General features: G+C 38.7%; 1 protein-coding gene across 1 annotated transcript; it reads left to right on the top strand.

Moving 5' to 3' along the window:
* The first annotated feature begins 852 nt into the window (after nt 1-852).
* Nucleotides 853-17,897, top strand: LOC116652144 (uncharacterized). The gene is made up of 5 exons (XM_032440091.2): nt 853-1,280; nt 7,715-8,017; nt 16,213-16,237; nt 16,321-16,369; nt 16,901-17,897. The coding sequence occupies exons 2-5, from the start codon at nt 7,954-7,956 to the stop codon at nt 17,246-17,248; spliced, it is 486 nt and encodes a 161-aa protein (XP_032295982.2). The 5' UTR covers nt 853-1,280; nt 7,715-7,953; the 3' UTR covers nt 17,249-17,897.
* Nucleotides 17,898-20,993: the final 3,096 nt, after the last annotated feature.

Raw genomic sequence — 20,993 nt, forward strand, 5'->3', positions numbered from 1 at the left:
GTCCGTTATGTGCTCTGGCGGTGCTGGAGGTGCCGGTGGTTACGTCATTTAAAGACACGCAACTTGGGCAAAGGCGAGTGTGTCTATGTGTGTGTGTGTGTGTGTGTGTGTGTGTGTGTGTGTGTGTGTCTGCCGCTGTTGTTACTGTTTTATTGTGTTGTTTGTTTGTTGGACTCCTTGACTGACAGCAGTGCGTACGTCAAGCCAAGTGCCCAAATTCTTGACGCACGCGGCATTCATTCAAGGCATGTTACATGCCTAGCTCTGCCTTTCCTTCTTTATTAATATATATATATATATTTTTTTAATGTACTTTTTTTTGTGTTTCTTTTGCTACCTTTGCAGCTGCTGTTGAATTGTTTATTTTATTATTTGTAATTTTTTAATATGTTGTTGCTGCTGCTTGGATTTGTTTTTGTTGTTGTTTGGGTTCTTGTCGCGCTGCAGCTTTTAACACGCATACAAATGCGCATAACACGCATACCAGCGCAGCTGCTCTCAGCCCGTCTGTGTGTGTGTGTGTGCGTGTGTGTGTGTGTGTGTGTGTGGTGTGGTGAAAAGCTTGCTCGCCCGCTGTTGGCGCGAGCGTCTGCTGTGTTACGTCTTGGCGTGGTGAATTTGGCGTTCGTCCTGCGCTAGTGTGCGTTACATAAGTCGGTTATGAACCGCAGCCCGCCGCTTCACATGTGACACACGCACCAACAGAGCGACAGCAGCAGCAACAATAACAACAGCAACAACAACAACAACAACAAGAGCAACAATTCACCACGGACCGAGTTGGCAGCTCCATGCAGCCATTCATACAAGCCAGCACTTGTGTGTATGTATGTATGTTAGGTGTAGGTTCTTGTGCTTGTTATTACTGAACGCACACACACACACACACACACACACACACACACATACACAGCGATTGAGAGACTGGGCACCGAGACACACGGCTCTCATCTGGCATACCATTGAATGTTTGTCGGTTGGTTCGTTCGCTCGTGGAACGTGGCAACGCTTTCAGTCGTCGATTTGACCGCCAAACAAACGCAACGCAACACGAGTGCGCCACGTCGAACGCACACAAACAACAAGAGCAGCAAGCGCAGCCAACGCATCCAACAGCAGCAACAACAACAAATTGAAAGCCAAACGGCTGAAAGAATATTTAAAAACAACAGTTTGTTTTTTTTTTGTATTGCAATTTTTTTTTTAAGTTTTAACAGTTTTTTGCACAATAAATGCCTTAAAAATAAATTTTAAAAATTTATCGCCAAAAAGCATAAAATGTAAGCAAAAACAAGTGGAAAGTACAAATATTTATTTGAAGTAAATAAATATTAATATTAAAAATAAAAACAAAAAAACGAAACAAAACAAAAGAAACGCAACAAATTGCTAATGAAAACATAAAACAGCCATTAGCATTATCAAAATAACAATAATAATAACAATAACAATAAGAAGCAAAACAAAAGTCCAGCTAAGCAGGCAATGATAAAGCAGAGACACAAAACAAAAGGACCAAACATCAAGTGTTGTGTTTTTATATTTATTTTCATGCTTGTTATATGAACATAAAAATTGTGCAGAAATGTGTTGCATACTTTTGTGCCAGAGCCGAAGCCACAACACGTATTTTTTTTTTTTTTTTTGTTTTTATATACCATATATATATATATATATAAAATTCGTATATATATGCATATTTATATATCTGTGTGGGGTTTGGCGTTTGCAACGCTTACAAAACTTGACCCAAATTAACGTACTGCGGTCCAGCAGTTGCCGCTTTTCAAAGGCAGCTCGCATTGGCTGCAGGTGGAAGCTGCGATTTGACTGCCACACACAGGGGCAGTAACACACATACACAGGCACACACACGCACACACACACACACACACACACACAACCACACACATACGCACACACACATACGTACAGACAGAAGGGGACAACGTGCAAGGATTATGTAAACAAAAATAAGTTGATTCGCTCCCGCTAGAGCAGCAGCTGCTACTGCCTGTCATTCAGTCAGTTTGTCATTTTGTCATTTTGTCAGTCTGTCACTTTGATGAGATGTCTTTGCTCTGACCCCTCTCTGCCCCCTTGCAAGTCACTATACCTCAATGGGTGCAATCACGCACACAACTGCCATGTAATCATAATAAACACAACGCGAAAAAAACACCATCGCACAGTTAAGAGTGTGTGTGTGTGAGGGTGGGTGGGTGGTTTGATTAGTTGCCCTAATGCAACTCAATCTGTAGCCGCTTTGCAATCTGTTTGCGTGCCGAGCGTCAATTGCCGACCGTGGAGCAGTCTAAAAAGTGACAACAACAACAACAACAACAATAACGGACATGAAGTGCTTTTTAATTTACAACAATTATTAAATAATTGGTAATGCAACAAATCTCTGTTAATTAGCGCACAAAACGCACACCAATTGTCCCTCAAAAACATTTGCAATTAAATGCCGCGAGAATTTCTATTAGCCGAAATATTTTTATGATATTTATAGCTTCGTTTTTTAGCTCGATTCTGTTGAACGTCATTTACAGAGCGAAAATTCCTGTTTGAATATTCCTGAATATTTATTTGCATTTTAATATATTTATAAAAAAAATTGTTAGAAATTTACAATATTTTATGACAGTTATATGCCATATATAGTTAAACATATATTGCCATATATATGCCATAAACATTATTATAGTATATAATGTAGTTGCCATAAATATTTCTCTCAATACCTGAGAAATTATTTTTCACATTTTTCTAACTTTCATATTTAATCTTAAATGCAAGTTTTTTTTTAAACCTTTTTAAATGTTTTGAAGTAATTAAATGGTGCAAATTTAGACCGTCTTGTGATTTAATTAAAAGTGTTTTAGTGAAATGATTTTAGTTTGCTTCGAGTTCTTGATTTTTGAGCAAATCTCGAAATTTGGCATGCAGCTGATTTTATTTCTTTCATTTTATAACTAACTTTAAATGTTGGTAAAAGAAGATTCAGGGTATCTCCTAGTCGGGAATTCCTGAGTAGATATGTATTTATTTAAAAAAACCGTTGGAATATTCTGTCTACATATTTTTAATATATAATAATACAGTTTATCTCTCTACATACGACTGTTTATCCTAAGTGACTGATTGATTGCCGGACTGACTCGGGGATCAAGTTTATATTTGTATTCTTTATGCTTTAGATGCCCACTAAGACAGGGGTTTGGTAATTTCACCTGAAAGTGTGAAAAAGTCGTGAAAAACGTTTCAACGAAACTCTTTAGCTAGCGATCCGTTTAGGCTCAAAAATAATTTTTGAAGATCCTTGTTCAAATTTATTTTCTGACAAACACAAAATTAAATTTTTTAGTTTCTTCCAATCGTTTTCCAACTATTTTTTAAGTCCGACGTAAGCTTCTTAGCGATTTTTGATATTCTATCCGGAACTATGTTGAATTGCCGAAAAATGGTTGCATAAAAGGTTTTATTTACCGTCCAATTGACTGCATAGATTTTTGTAACAAGTCATGTGAAACGTGTTTCAGACTTTCGGTAAAAAGCCTTCCTTCGATCGAACATATGCTATGTTTCGGGTGTAAGCTCATTTGCAAAGATCTCTATGAAAATTTGTTTGAGACGAGGGGACGTTGAATGGGTATTTAAAGGTTTCAAATTCGTGGAGCACAATTTGGTCCGAGCAAAGCTATGTTAAAATACATCTATCCTCTTAAAACTTAGCCAAGCACATCTTATGGTTATTTCCCATTACAGTTTATACCTATTCCAAACAAAACTGTATAGCTCTTCAGCAAGTCGGACTTGGCTGGCCAGAAATATAAAAAGATAGGGCGGGAAAGATGTGCAATTTTGATGCGTGCAGGGTATCAAAATTAATGTGGCAAAGGCACTTGAATACTCGTATTCGCATTCCTATTCACATTCGCATTCCCATTCATGTGAGCATTTGTTATGACTGACCTGTCAATCGAGAGCTGCAGAAATATAACTTACAATCCATTTAATACATATAACTCGCTGGGTTATGGGCTAGAAGGCAGCAGCGGCAATGCGACAAAGTTGGCAATGCAATAGTTTTGTTGGCAAGTGTAGAAGGTGGCAAGTGTAGAAGTAGCAGCAACGGCAAAATACAAAAAAGTGTAGCATACGCGCAGGCTGCATCGTTTTAGGAACAGCCGCCGACGCCGTGAGGCTAAAGCAATGTAGAAGATGAACACAGAAATGCAGCAATAAAATTGCAACAGCATGAGATATAAACGTTGCAGCAACAACGAAAGCAACACACACAGCACACACACATACACACACCAGTACACACACAAAGACAAAGTTAGAGAGACATTCATTCAGATAAAAAGAGTCGAGTTACACCTACAAGTCAGCATGAGGCGCGGATTTGGTTAGGTAAGTTTGCTGGCGTGGCGAAGGGGCTGGTTGGGTGGGTTGTGGGGTAGTGTGAGAGGTGCTCTGGCCATCTATCTATCTCTGTCTATCTCTGTCTGTCTCTGTCTGGCACTGGCACTGCATTAGCAGCCAGCTGTGAACGAAATAAACGTAAAAATATACGTTAAAATATTTTTAGTGTGAACAATTCCGCAAAAGCGAGAAGCGAAAACTGAAATGCTGAGAAAACTTTTCGCAAGGCATTACACACGAACGCACACAGAAAGAGACGCACACACACACGCAAGCACACATATACAGCTGACAAGATAACAGGCACACACATACACACACACACACACACACATATACATGCACACAATAAGTCGTGTTTAGTTAGGAAATGCTATGTGTGCCAAAAAAAAGGGCAGCCAAAGGCAGTGTTTTCATGTGTATGTGCGTGCGTGTGTGTGTGTGTGTGTGAGTGAGTCAGGTGCTGGTTTTGCTGTCAGTTTTGTAAACAAACAAAGACAAAGGGATTTTAAAAATAATAGCCTAGGAATGCAATTTCAATATATATCGAATATATATATTTAATGCCATTGTTCCCCTAATGCAGTCAATATGTTCTATTCAGATATTAAACAAAACAATGCAACAACAAGGCAAAGTATACATATATATATATTATATATATATGTATATATTTGGTACAAGCTAGCTTGCCGTTTCGTGCCTAATTGTGTGCACACATCAAAAAGCTAACACACACGCCGCAAACACTTCAGATGGCATCTCTGCCTGTGCCTTTCCCAGTTTCACATGATGAGAAATGTAACTTTAAATAAGTTTTGTGTGAATTGTCCGATAATTGTATTTATATATATAAAATAGAACAAATATATTTATATAAAGGAAGCCTACTTAACGAGTGAGTTGTCTCGAGCTTCTGATGGCCATGAACAGATCGACTTGGCTGTTGATGATCATTTGGCCTGCATTTTTCCATTCTATACATTATGCTTGTATTGTACTCCTTTTTTTATTCAAAAGTATTTCTTTTAATTTTAAACACAATTCTGATTGTCTATAGCTGATAGCGTAAATGCTTTCGATAGATTGAAAAATCTACAAAAACCAAAGGCAAGCAGACGTGCTCACAAAGATAGTGTCCCACATGGGGACAGCTGGCATCCAGCTCAGAATAGAAGCAGCTGCTAGACGAGCTTTGAATATGGTTTTAAGCACAAATAAGTTGAGAGTTTATGTACGGCTGGCTCTGAAGTTCGTATAAGTGTGATACACGAACTGCTTGTGGCCCATAAAAAAGCGTTGCATACTTTTGTGGGCTGGCTGAGTGTGTGGTTTTGATTTTAGCTGTTGGCCCGCACTTGACACTTTTGTTACGGCTTTACGGCCATTTTGCATGCCACAACTCGGTGGCAGACTCGCAAACTAGTTGTTGCTGTTGCTTTTGTCTGCGTCTGAAATTAACAGCATTTATTTCATTGCATTTTTATGCGCCTCATTGCGGACGACATTGTCAACGTCGTCGTCGTCGTCGTCGTCGTCGTCGTCGTTGTCGTCGTTGCCGTCATTGTCGTCGCTCGAGTCTGTGCCTGGGAAAACAAAGGCAACTTATTTTTATGCTATGCGCGTCAGCGGCAGAGGCAATAGACAGAGACAGAGAGAGCGAGATAAATAGTGAGAGAGCGGGAAAGAGAGACAGAGTACAGTCAACGCCCCTCTTTACCCACATATGCAGGGTTAAGTTTCATTTTTATGCGCTTTTGTTAGCAGCAGCATCTCTTTCTGGCCATTTTTAGTTGTTGTTGCTGTTGTTGTTGTTGTTGTTGCCGTTGGCAACTGTCATGCAAAGTTCGAGTCTAGAGTTGACCTGAAATGTGAAAAGTGTGAGCTGTTTGGGCGTTTTGTTGTGTTATATTATGTTTTGTGTGTGAGTGCTTGTGTGTGTGTGTGTGTGTGTCTGTGTCTTCATTATTCGCTGTTAGCCATGGCAATACCGGTTACTCAAATTGAACAGCCAGCTGGACACGCCCACAGTTCTGCTGCTATCAAGCTTTGCCAGAGTCATCAAAGTGTCGACTGTCAGCTTAGTGTTGGATATCATGCAAATTGCACAACTGTTCCACACTCTAACACAAACGCACACACACGCACACACACACACACACACACATATACAAACACATTCGTCGCAAATGAATTGTCAACAGAGAGAAATGTAATCCATTATGCCAGATGGATGCATCTACATACAACTGATCAATCTGAAAGCCATGTCAGTCCGTCAATCTAGCTTGGGTTTCGTGCAATATACAACTGTTTTGATTGTCATTCCCACAATTAATGTACTATAATATTTTATTTATAGTCATCTATAAATACTAGCAGATAGCCCGTCGACACTTTCAAATTTCCTTTGCAAATATCCGTATTGATATATAAATATGCATAGGAATATTGGCAGCAGGGAGACGAACAGAACAAAAGAGGTACAGAGCAAAGCAGGAACAAGAGAAAGATAGAGAAAAAGAGAGAGAGAGAGAGAGCGAGAAAAGGAAAGAGAGAGAGAGAGAGAGCGGAGGAAAGAGAGAGAGGGACAGATTAAAAGCGGACATAAATCTGTTTTAATTGCCAACAAAACTTGTTTAGATAATACTTAAACCATGTAAGTCCTTCTTGAATTTATGAGAAACGCGTAGAAGGCCAAAAAAACTTATTTTTCCTCAAAATTAGCAGCGCAGTCAAATAAAAACATTGTACATGCACACATGCATACTCACACATATACCTATTGAATACTTATTGAATTTATGAGAATCGCATAGAAAGGTCCCATAATAAAAGACGTTATTTTATATAAATATGCAGCACAGTGAAAAGCGAACGTGATCGGCGCTTGCTACTGCCGTTCACACATGCATACATACAAACATATATGCATTCTTACATACATACACACACATGTACATACATATACGTACATATACACATACAACCTATTTCTCAACGTATTAAGCTATTATTAGAAACGAGAGCGAGAGACGCTTATCAGCATTCGTAATCGGCTAATCTAAGTATTTGAATGTCGGAATACCCGACAACCCGACCAGACATAGTATCAGCTCTTGGGGCTAACAAGCTGCCACAAAAATGTTGTAAAAATTAGAGCTGACGTTAGAAATAATTTTGAATGAAATTAATAGTCTTTGCGAGAATTGTCGCAAATTGTTCGTAATACTTTTTATAGTTTTTGTGTATCTTTGTTGTTGTTGTTGATTATTTAAAGAAATATTATAAAGCATATTAAAAAACTTATGGAAAAGTTTTGAAAAAAAAGAAAACTTGTGAAACTTAAAAGTTTGGCACTAAAAAGCAATAGCAGTCAAGTGCAGCCAAAAGGTGAAGCTTCAGCAGTAACAACTGCAGTAAAAAAGCAGCAACAGCAGCAGTAACGGCAACAACAGCAACAACAACAACAACAACAACAACAGCAGCTGTAAGAGCAACAACACCAACAACGACAACATGGGAAAAAAGAGCTCGAAATTGAAACAGGATACCATCGATCGTTTAACAACCGACACATACTGTAAGTATACAGCCATCCATCAAGAATATTTACAATATTATAATAATATTTTTGGGGGCCTAAAATAATTATTTGATTGCCATTTTTATTTTTCACAAAATTTATAGCTCACATCAATCAAAATAAACAATTGGAATGCTACACAAATCTTGTAGCACTTGTGGCACTTAAGAAGCTCTGTGGAAAAGAAAAACCATTTATTTAGCTAATTTGCCGAATTTTCCAGTGCCTATTCAAATGGTCTGGCACTCAATGCTTGACTAAGAAATTGCATAGACCTTACCTTGGCTGCGGGCTCAATCCAAACAATGTTGATTGAGTTTAGTTGCCTGCCGCCTGTCAAGTGCTTATATTATACTTATTATTTGTTGCTCTCACTCAGCCGAACCGCGTTAAGAGTTCGCCTTTATTTCACAGTCTTTTGAGGCATTTATCTATTAGAGCTGTGGGCAGGACCAAGGCACAAACAAAACATCTGAATCGCTGTGCCTTATGTAAAAGCGTGGAGTCGGATGTTGCCACAACAACGCCAGCAAGGCAAATTTCACTTTGTGTCCGCTTATAATTCCCAACTAGTTAAAGAGTCGACTTAGACAAGTTAGCTAGCAGGGGGCAGTGTGAGGGTTGCCAGGACAGCTGTTTGTGCTGGATAATTCCAATTCAACCAACTTATTATGCTAATGAGTCCTGTTGCTCCTGCTGTTGCTGCCACGGATAAGCTGGGTCTTGTCTAATTTTTTTTTAAATACCCTGTAACCATAAAGCGAACGTAAAGAGGATTTAATGCGCAAACAGAGAAATGCTTGCCATGCTGCATTAATAGGCTTAAGAGTTGTCAAACAAGAGCCAAAGACAGATGGACGCATAGACTGGATTCAGGAATATATGTATATATATATATAAATCTGGCATATGTGGCTCGGTTCGACTTTTAAAGTTCTGTGTAGAGGGCATATCAAAGCTGCGCCGCAGTTTTAAATAGAATCTTCTTGCTTGCTATATTTGTTTATAAGTACTTTATTTTTATTTCTAGTTTTATTCTCTGTGGGCTGCTTAAAAATGCAAGTCACCAAGTTTGCGCCTAAAAACTTTGTTGACTAATTGCTTTTTAAAGTATTTTCGTATTTCGTGCTCCGCTGCTGCTGCTGCTGCTGCTGCTACTGCTGCCTTTTGCGGTCCAAGCGAGGAAGGCGACAGACGGGAACATAAATAATTACGCCGCCGGGGGGCATTCGGTGCACCTGGTTGGGCTTCAGCCAGAGTAGCTGCTGGCGCCCTCAAAGTGTTGACAGATTGCTGCCAAGTTGCCAGTTCTTAATGTCCTGGTCCAAGCAATTTGTCTTGCGCCCCTTAAGTCGTGCCTGCTTCTCGCTCCAGTGTCCTTGCTTTCCTTAAAAAAAAAAAGGAAAAAACACACACGGACAATTTCTTGAATTCCATCTTACACTTTGCTATGCAGCTCAATAATCTGTCTAATACTCTAGCCTAATACTTAAAGCTGGGTATATATGGCTAGCTGATAAATATTTCATTTAATTGAGAAAGAAACGGCTTTGGCAAATGAAGAAGAAGCTAAATAAGTTAAAGCCTTGCTGTGTGCGGGCTTCTTGGAGCTTTTGTCTTTTGTTCGGCAAACTCAAATGCAATCAAATGCAGCTTTGGCCAAATTTCTTGGAACATAACTTTCTCATAAGCTGGCCACGCACTTGGCTTAAAGTTTGCTGCGCAAAACTTTGGCCCAAGACATCATACGAAAATTTCAAATTACTGTCTGCACCTGATAGCAGCTGAAACAGCAGCAACGACAACAACAACAAAAACGAACAAAATTTTAGTTATTCGCCAAACAAATGAACTAGAAGTCAATTTATGAACTTTGTGGGACAACGGGTCGTATGCGCGATATGGAAAAGTTTCAGCCCTGGACACGTTATCGTGCTGTTCATTGTATTTGCTGGCTGGGCAATCAATTGGGAATTACACAAATACATATTGTGCTCACATATAGTACATACCATATATTTTTCTGCATATCTTTGACTGCACGGACCACATAGGGGCAGAGAGCCCCACGAATAAATAAATAAATAGCTGGGAATTTGATTAGTTTCGTATGGGTTTCGAAAATCGAATGACCCCCAGCAATAAAGTGCAAATCCCAAAATTGTCTGTATAAAATAGATACAAATTACGGTCAACGCAGTGACGGGCAGGGCACGGCAGGGCAGGGCAGAGCAGGGCAGCAATCCGTAAGGGGTCAGCGTTGGGTCAGCCGTAGCCACAATCTTCCATAAATAATACGTATGTGTTGTTGTGTGGGTACGTCTGAGTGTGTGTTTTTGTCTGTCTGTCTACCTGTCTATCTATCTGTCTGTCTGTTTCAGTCAGTTTCTCTGTTTGTCTGTCTGCTTGTCCGTCATGGTCTACAGGTGTTTGTCTTGGGCCATGTTATACAAGCCTGCGAATTAACAAGTTTAATTGATTTTATAATTGTTCCACAAACAAAGCGACAGGTGCAAAACACATTGCCACACACACGCACCTACAGAGGTGTGTACAAATTGTCAAGAAGACAACAACATGGTCATTAGCCGGCCGAAGTAAGATTTTATCTAACATATATTGGGCATTTGTACAATGATTGCCATTGCTTATTTGGATTGAAGTTGTATCAAGATTGGTCGCCTAATAGCCAGGCTTAGCCAGGGGATTTAAGGCCTCAGGTAAAAAACATGTGCAGGTGCCTTGTGCCAGATAGAGCATGTGCCCTGAAACTTGCTTTGAGTACAGAGTGCAAAGAGATTTTTGAATAACGCCCGCCTTCGTTAATAAATGAATCAGTTTTGGAGGTCATTTAAAGAAAAATTGATTTGAGGCATAGCGAATTTGTGCACTCAATCGAATTGATATGACATATAAATCTGAACAATGAATCAAAACCAGATCAATGCGTTATAAATTATGGCTAGTCCCTCTTATAACTCAGCTATGCAGCTGGGTTGATGTTTGAATTTGTTGCATTGTGTCTGGTGCACTTAATTTTCATTCTGTTACCATCACACGCCAAATGTTTGCTTTTGACATCGCCTGCAACTTGAACTAATTTATATGCCATCAGCGGCAGCCAACAATTGTTGATATTTAGCTCAAACTTAATTGCACTAAATTTGCAAGGCTGCAAACATTAAATTGAAACTGGCAAATTCTTTTCTTTTTTTTTTTAAATTTGAGTAATTTTTATACGTTATTCTAAATGCAATGGTCGAATTTATATTATTTGCTGCACTTCAGCTTGATAGCTCTCAGCAATTAATAAAATGTGTCACACTTCGTCCGCATCACTTAATTTGATTTTGATTTTGATATATTCATTTGGGAAATTTGTTGGTTCTGGTTTAATTCTAGCTGTGTTGCATATTAATTAAAAAAAAAAATAAAGTGCAATCTGTAGTGTGAATAGGTTCTACCTACAAATCGTTTTGCAACACTTGTGCATAAAAGCCTTAAAGCCTTTAAGCTCAGATCTCCCAAGCCTGAACTGAGGCTGTGCTTGACATTTATGTTCTTCAACACGCTCGACCTACTGAAAATATTGCAAAGCCTTATATATGATCTTAAAGCTGTTGCGGCTTAATATTGACCTCTACCCCAATCGAGTTTAACCAACCATAGGTTGATAAATTGAATGATTGGAGCTCAAGGCATATAAGCTCTTTGGCTGAGTAAGATTAGATAAAGATTTTATTTTTTATTTAAGCCACTGATTTGGTTAAAATATTGGAGTTCTATGTTCAGAGGGGCTTGTTTCTAACCGCCTTTGGTCTCAATGGGATATGTCTAACTACTCTCCTTCGGGAACTTATTGTGACAGCTGTACACATTGTTTTGGACTGTACTGTACTTTTGATTCGGCTAAAGTTGTCTTTAAAACTGGTAACACACCTGGCCAAGCGGTTAAAGCGTTTACCGCGACACGGCAGAAGCAAAAAAAGAAAGACACAAGTGTTGCCCAATAGTAAAATTAATGGAGATACAAAGATTGCAAAAAATAAGCAAAAACCGAATCTGAAACGTTTTCAGACTTCACACAGACAAAATGCAATTAAAATCGCGTTGTAAGCACACATATTGATGGCGGCGATTACACAAATATTTCATGTAGCCGCTGCCCATGCCCGTATATTTCGTACATGATACATTCCCGTATATCTATAGATATGTACGGCCGTATGCCCAGGAGTGGGGCACATGTGTGCGTGTGTGGGCGTGTGTAATACGAGGCACGGCAATCAGAAATGCAGCGCGGCACTCAGTTTCGCATGGGGCGCGGTTCTATTTGAATGCCAGCGACAATTGCCGCGGAATTTTCAATGCACCATCAAGTGTGCAGCATGCGCCCGCCTGGGATTGGTTCCGGGTGGCGCACGTAGTCCATGCGCCTGGCATCCGCCTGGCCGCCCCAGCCCAGACTTGAGCTCTGCCAGTCAGACAATATGCATGAGTATCAATCGGAAGAGTTATTTCAACTATGCCACAACATGCCTCGCACTTAACATCAACAAATTTCATATACCAGAGGTTACAGTACTTATTGGCATAGAACTAAGTTTTTGTTTTGTTTTTTTTTTTTTTTTTTGTGGTGCATTAGCAAAATACTCTATGCTTCAGAAAGATTCCACATGTCATGCTTATGGGAAAGGTATTTGTATTCTTGTGTTCCAACCAGGGGGACTCAAGCTAATATTTGCCCAATTGCTGAAACACGCATTTTTCTTTTTATTTTAACAACAATTGACTTTGGAAAATGACTAAACATAATCTTAGTCTGCGATACATTTGCCAAAATGTGCCTAAGGTAACTTCAATGCATTTATCATCTGAGTGTAACTTTTAATATGAACCGTGCCTTGAATCAAATCAGATGCTAAGCCATTGAGACAGAGTCAAGGCATAAGATACTTCAGGGTCAATTGGTTTATTTTAATAGGCGAGTTGGTTCGCGTTGTGAACCGAACCACAGAAAATGTTGTTTGGGCTGGCAGCCCTGCTTTTGTGACAAATATTTGAAAATTATCTTATCGGCTGGTAAACAGCAAAAGTGTACTCTCTATACGCCAAAGCAAAACATAATAGTAGACATCTCTGATCCCATATAGTAGTTTATTTTTGATCAAGTTTAGGAGCTGATACTATATAGCCATATATGTCTGTCTGTCTATCTTAGTTAAATCATATTTATCTCAAAGCTAGTCTGGGAACTTTCAATAAGACTTCCAATTGTGCGTAAAACATATTCATATGCTTGCTTTAGTAGGAATCTTTTAAATTTAGATTATGTATAATACTATATATTTACTGTCCCATCAAATTGGTTAAGAATATAAACATATTAGCACACACCGACGCGATTTTGGGCGTGGCGACAAAACAAACATATGACAGCATTGTAGTTGACAATTATTCTTTTATGATTTTCCTTTATTGTTTTCTAAATAATATTTGTTGTAAAAACACTAACAAATGAGATAAGCAAATATTAAAGCTGACGAGTCCCACTGAAGTTGAGCCGGCGGCTTCTCTTAGACGCACAGATGAACTACCTCAGAGATTTCCGGAAGAGTATCTTTTGTACGGCATCGACAACCGATATGCAATGCCTGATGGTTTTTATTTTAAAAGCGTACTTCGAATAAAAGCATGACTTGGGAAGCGTATAAAAGGATATTGTATGGCAACCATTTGGCGGTGACAGTGGCGCAACTTTATCGACTGACAGCGACAGTCGGCGGTGGCAACAAGTCGTATGAGCAATATGCGCATTATTTACAATACACACAAAACGCACACACATCGGTTCGGTAAATGCTGTTGTATTTTTACATGCCACACGTCAATAATAGACGCAATACCAGCGTACACAATGCCCGGCGGAATAGATAGACGGGATGAATGTGAACGAGCTGTGGGTAGCTTACGCTCTCCTTTAGCCTCTCCTCTCTCTCTACATACCCACTTGGGCGCCCTGCTTGCGCCGGGCGCGCGCTATCGATTACCAATCAATTCGGTATCAGCTTTGGCAATTGTTGATTTTATTGCGTTGACAACGCCCGCGGGCCGGTGCTGGGATGGCGGCCATAATGGGTTGCTCACTGCGCCACATTACTAATTAAAACTCAAACGTAAACGCAGCAAGAAGAACTTCAATTTCTTTATTGACTGTGAACCAAACCTTAAAGCTGTCTATAGAATAGCCAAACCTAAGCCTAAACGTAACCAAACAACCCAAGTCCTTTCTTTTGGGCTAAAACTGAGCATTATTTAAGCTAACTTTGGAAAATAAGAAACATTAGCCGCGAGGCAGCCGTACATATGAGCCAGCGGGAGGTCGCAGCTTCAAATGGGTGCTAACAATAATAATTAAAATGTTTTGTTTGTTATGATTGTTTTGTCAACCACAAGCCTGCCATGCGAATCGCTTGGCAAGCTGCAATTAATCACTTGCCTATCAAGGTGGGCCAAGTTTGCAGCCCCCGTGAAGACAATATGTGTATTTTTGAATTTGACAAGTATTTTTTGTTTGTTTCGTTGATAATAATAACAATGAATCTACATATATATCAAAAGAAAGAAAATGATAATAATGCTGGTATTTGTGGCTGGTATTGATATTGAATATTAATATTGAGCTTGTAATTGAGACGTGGTTTCACACATAGGGATCACCAGGTTTTTCGAATCGAATCGCCCAGAACGTTTGTGAGGCTTGCCGATGGTCACAGATGCGGCATTAAAGATGAACCACAATGCCATGAAAAATGACAGTGGTCGGCTTCGGGGCAGCCATTTGAGCGTGCAAAGCAGTCAATACTCTAAGCCTCTGCCTCGCTGCTCTGCTCTGCTCTGGTGCTCTGTTGCTCGGGGGCTGCGGTAGCGACCTTCCCCTGGGAGCCAGGCTGTGGCTATTGGCCCTGGCCTCGGTCCCGGGCCCCGTTCCTGGCTCCGGCTTCAGCTGTTAAGAGCAATTCCAATGTGTGTAATTTTGCGTGAATTTATGTTTTGGTCTTAAACTTTGCTGCCGCAAGATCCCTCACTTGCTCCCAGCACTTCTCACTAGCCAGAACTTGTGGGCGGGTCGGCGTAACATGTGCGCCATTCACACGCCCATAACGGTCTCAGTGGGAGCTGACCGGCCCGGCCGGGGATCGGGAGACCTTAGCTTAAACGTTTCGTAAACGGCCATTAGGCCACGGTGATGGCAACCATGCCCGAAAATAATAATAATAAGAAAACAAAAAAAAAAAAAAATAAAAAAAAAAAACCCAGCCAGTATATAGAAATTGTAATGCATAGAGGTCAAAATTTGTTTGTCTTGGGCGTGGCCACTAGACAATGAGTAAAATGTAAGTACACACGCGTGCATCAGCTCCTCCGGCACAGCTCATAGGTAAGGGGCTGACGGGTAACGGGCGTGTTTCAGTAGAAGTAACACATGTGGCTTATTTTCAATTGTTTATGTGTGGAGTCTTTTAAGGAAAGATAACCAGCTTGGGTCCTTCTACCTATTTAGTCAGGAATGAATTGTAAACAAAATGAATACCTTGGCATTTATAAAAGTCCGAATATTTTAAATCATTTTCGTTTCATGGCAATTCATTTTTTCTTTCAAGGGGCTAAGGATTAGATTCGACTCTTGTTTATTCAACTCATGCGGTTTAACGTTCCTGACAAACAAAATATTTCAATTCCAGCTTAAAGTGAGGCTGCTTCAAATAAGCTTAAATCAATTTTAAAAATAGCAACATTTCCGAGTCAAACTTATATCAATAATATAGAACGCTTTCTATATGTGCTTAAAATTGACTTATCTCATGTTGGGGAACATGCAATACCCGAGCTATATGCCTGAGAGACTTTTAGTATTAGCCAAATATTATTCTTAATCAAATGCAAGCGATCGGATCTTTGGTTTGCATTGCGACAATCGGAGCTCTGGTGCATAAGCTTATACATAATAATATTAAGACATTTATTTTAAGTTCTTGTCAGCAAATGTCTTTAGTTTCATTTCGTATTTCATATGATATTATGTATTGGGATTAAGTATATGTGGATATCTGTTCTTTGCTCATCCGCATACTGCATACATAAAATGTTCAAGCATTTTAATAGACATTATTTTCCTGTTTCGATTTCAGTTACAGAAAAAGAAATACGTCAATGGTGAGTATGGGAATTGGAAATGAGCGGAAAATAAATATAAATAATGCGTTCTAATTGTAAACATTTGCCAAACACAATTTTAGGCACAAAGGATTTCTAAAAGACTGTCCGAATGGTTTACTCACTGAGCAAGTAGGTAGCACACACAGATACACACACGCATACACACGCACACATGCACACTAAGCACATGTTTAAGTTGATTCAATTCATTCAAGTCATACAGTTAATTAAGTTAATCTGCTCAATATGTGAACACTAATTTCTTGAAACAGCAACGGATCCAACAGCAACCAGAGTAACAGCAACAACCACGACAGTTACTGCAGGATGTACAGATTCGCCCATTCCCTGGAGCCCTAGAGGCACATCCTGCTACCAAAATGAATGACAGGCCATTTCCAATGTGTTGACGGCAACAGTTGTTGTTGCTGTCGCTTTCGCTGTTGTTGCTGTTGCTGTTGTTCTTGCTGCTGTCGACTGTTGTTCATATTAAAATTTATTAATGCGCGCCTCATTGAAAGACAACTTGAAATGCTCACACACACACACACACACACGGAAACACACACACGGAAACACACACACAGAGAGAGACACGGACACGAACACCTTATTGAGCCACACCCGCAACGTCCTAATTGTTTCTCATCTCTCTGCCAGGGTTTTATCAAAATCTACAAACAATTTTTCCCACAAGGCGATCCCAGTAAATTTGCATCGCTTGTGTTTCGTGTCTTCGACGAGAACAATGTGAGTATTAAGGCCATCAGCTTATGTCCTTGTGGCTGTACAGCTGCCACCCCGCCACCCCACCATTCCGCCAACCCGCCAACCCGCCATCCTGCTGCCATCACACAACAGTCAGCCAGTCAGGCAGTCAGCCTGCCAAGCAGTCGCTTTGACATTGATGAATTTGTACGCAACTCGAGCGCAAAAGTTGACGATTTAGGCCAATTAGCCAAAAATGGTTCGAACAGTAGAGTGAGGCACGAATTGTTTAAGGCCTGATTGTGTGTATGTGTGTGCATGTCTAAATACCCTGTAAAGCGTTCTAGCGTTCAGTATTCAACATATATTTCAAATCTGAAATTAATTCAATTTGAATTATGAGTATGTTTTATTCCAAATAAAAGAAACCTGCTTCCAATTAACATGTACATATGCACAACATTCTTTTTAAACATTTAACCTTCCTATCTTTGATCGACTAGTGTTGGAAAACGCATTCTTCAAAAACTTTTGTGCTCATAGTCCGATATTTATAAGATTTGCAGGGGTTAGATATGGCATCTGAGTGTATTTACATACCACAGCTCCAATCTTTATACAATTTTATTTTTAACTCTTTGGGGAAACGGAAAGATACGGATATTTGGATGTGTGCTTACTATAGTAGAACCTAAATACTTTAATCGAATGCCTCTATATCTTGTAATCTCCGAGTTATGTTAAAGAATACAATGTTTCAAACATTGATATTTATTCATATTATCGAAATGGCGAAGATATTGAAATATATGATATATGATGACATATGATATATAGGAATATTTCTGTAGCTCAACCAGACCAAGAATATACAGTCAAGGGTTACGCTTCTTTATTTAAGGGAACAAATTTTCCAAAACTATATAAAAAATATAGTATATCCCTCGGAGACAACCAAAAGCTTTTCAATATTAATAGAAAAGTGAAAAAAGGAATGCTTAAAAAATGTAACTGTCTGAGCGTCAGGTCGCGTTAGTTTTGGATTAGATCTAGAAGCGAGTCATAGATGTTGTCCTGCATACAAGTCGCGCTCATAGAGAATTTATTAGCAAGTTAGTCATAATACCCTTGCTTTGAGGGCAATCCCGCTGGAGACTCATAAAGATTTATTTATGACTTGTGGCACAGACGGCGGCGGGTGCCAAGGCGGCAGCTGAGGCGGTGGCTCCGGCGGTGGCTTTGGCGGTGGCTCTGGCGATGGCGTCCTCGATGGCGCCCTAAACTTGTTAGCTGTCTGGGGTCTGCACTGATTTGCTCTGCTGTCGTTTCTCCTTCTGTTTCGCTTCTTTCTTTTGTGTTGTTTCTGTTTGTGCTTCCCAGGATGGTCAATCGAGTTCGAAGAGTTCATACGCGCCTTATCCGTCACATCGAAGGGTAACCTGGACGAGAATTGCAGTGTAAGTATTTTGCTTCTGCCACGTCATGGAATGAGAGCAATCATTCTGATGCTGCCGGACTGTGGATACGGCCTCCAATTAATGCCGATTGGCATATTCCATTTGCTCTTTATCTCTGCAGGGCCTTCCGTCTCTACGATGTGGACAATGACGGCTACATAACGCGCGAGGAAATGTATAACATTGTGGATGCAATCTATCAGATGGTGGTAAATACGATTCCCTCTTCATTTATTCATTCCATTTTGGTTTGGGCTTAACCCAGCTTTTGTCATATGTTGGCAATGTTGGTAATTAAGGAATTTGATGGGATTATTTATGTAGGGCCAGCAGCCGCAGTCGGAGGATGAAAACACGCCGCAGAAGCGAGTGGACAAGATATTCGATCAGATGGATAAGAATCATGATGGCAAATTAACATTAGAAGAATTTGTGAGGGTAGTAAAGCTGATCCAGTATAGTTCAGGCGTTAAGTTTAGGTGGTGGTTAAACAAATCAATAGCAACGCGCAAAAACTACTCTAACAAAAAACAACAAAAACAAACACAAACAAAACATAGAAAAGTTTCTTGACATGAACAAAAAAAAAAAAAACAACTTCAACACCGCTTCTGGTTTTGGTTACCATTATAAACTCTCTCACAGAGAACTCACACAAATATACTTATATATACATAAATCAATGAATTACTAAAAACCAAATCTTAAAGCAATCAGAAATCAGACTCGCCCAAAACTTGCAAAACCAAATAATAACAAATAACAAAAAAAAAGGAAAGAAAAGAACAAATTTTTTTCTCGATTTCGCGCGTCGATTAACATTCAAAATGATAATTTTTTGATATATAAGAGTACGAAAAAAAAAAAAAACAAATGATGAAAATGCAATTAGAACAAAAAATATATGTAAATATTTCAACATATATATGTATTTACAAATATATGTATGTGCATATGTACGCATACATACATATGCGTACTTACAAGATATGGCTAAAATCGAAATCGTGGCGTAAGTAGAACGCAGTTCATAGCGATAAAAACTTAAAGTAAATTACAAAAAAAAAAAAACGAAGAAAAAAAACATAACAAGTTAATTGAATTACAATGCGAGTAACGTAAATCAATATTTGAGAATACCCAATTATTAGTAAAACAATATATAAAAACATAAAAAAAAAATAATAAAAAATAAAAGAAAAAACAACAACAATCACACAAGAAAACGAAATGCAAACGAGCGCAGCCTTCGAGACATTTATTAAAATTAATGAAAATTAATATAAAATATTTAAAAATAATTGTTGATATACAAAAGCAAGAAACCAAATGGATTTAACTTGATACCATAAATACTTATACATATATATATATATATATATATATATATATATGTATATATATATATCTATATATGTATATATATAACCTCATATGAATATGCAGCGAAACCGGCAACAACAACAGCAGCAGCACAAAAAAGAAACACAGCAAACGTTAATTAACAAAACCAGGCATTAATCAATGACAAGTGCAAAGCCGCGCAAAACTGAACGTAATTTTTTGAATTAGGCATTACCTATACACACACACACACATACACATAAACACGCACAAGAGATGGGAGCGCAATAAATCGAACGCAATTGTGCTTTATTTGCTTTTTGGAATCGAACTTTTTGATTTGCGCTTTTATACTAAGTTAACGTAAATTTGACAATAGACGCCACAAATAAAATATATACAGTTTTTTATATAAAAAAATCCAAAAAATAAAAAAATAAAAAAGTCAAATGGAAACGAAATAAGTTAAACGCACAAACCTTCAACAAACCAAACACAAATAAAAGCCGAGTAAATATCAGCAGGAAAATGATACAACAGCCACAGAATATGCTACAAAAACAACAACAGCAACTACAACAACAACAACAACAACAACAGCAACAACAACAACAATAGCAATAGCAAAAACTACAACAATAGTCAGCTCTCTGTCACATCTATCTTTCTGTGTAACTAAATGTCCCGTTTGAGAGCCCCAAAAACAGATCCATCATGCGATTTAATTTCTATTCTATATGCGGTTCAGCTTTATATGCATTAATTTAATAACCCAGTTAATCTTATACAATCTACTTATATATATATACATACACATATATATATATATATCTCTCTATATACTTGAATACATAGTTGTACTTTGGCTAATCAGCACACAGACACATACACACACTCACACACACATAGGCAGACTCAATTATTATCATAAACAGATTCACAGCAAAGCCCCAAAATGACGTACACAGTATACAAATATATATGCCATAATTATAGTGGGGCGATACATGCTTAAGCACTTCAAGCCAAACAATATGACCATATCATACAGTATGCTCATATGCCATACCCATTATCACATATATAACATAGTATATAATACCATATCCATATACCTTATACCATACACCATAAGCCATATACATATACCTTATACATACACCATAAACCATAAACCATAAACCATAAACCATAAACCATAAACCATATGCCATATGCCATATGCCATATACCATATGCCATAT

Source organism: Drosophila virilis, unplaced genomic scaffold, assembly GCF_030788295.1.
Source record: "Drosophila virilis strain 15010-1051.87 unplaced genomic scaffold, Dvir_AGI_RSII-ME tig00000364, whole genome shotgun sequence".
NCBI lineage: Eukaryota > Metazoa > Arthropoda > Insecta > Diptera > Drosophilidae > Drosophila > Drosophila virilis.

Excerpts from the sequence above, each read along its gene's own strand:
- LOC116652144 (XM_032440091.2), top strand. The coding sequence starts at position 7,954 with ATGGGAAAAAAGAGCTCGAAATTGAAACAGGATACCATCGATCGTTTA. Across the intron at positions 8,018-16,212 it reads TTTAACAACCGACACATACT|TTACAGAAAAAGAAATACGT; the intron begins GTAAGTATACAG and ends TTTCGATTTCAG. Across the intron at positions 16,238-16,320 it reads GAAAAAGAAATACGTCAATG|GCACAAAGGATTTCTAAAAG; the intron begins GTGAGTATGGGA and ends ACACAATTTTAG.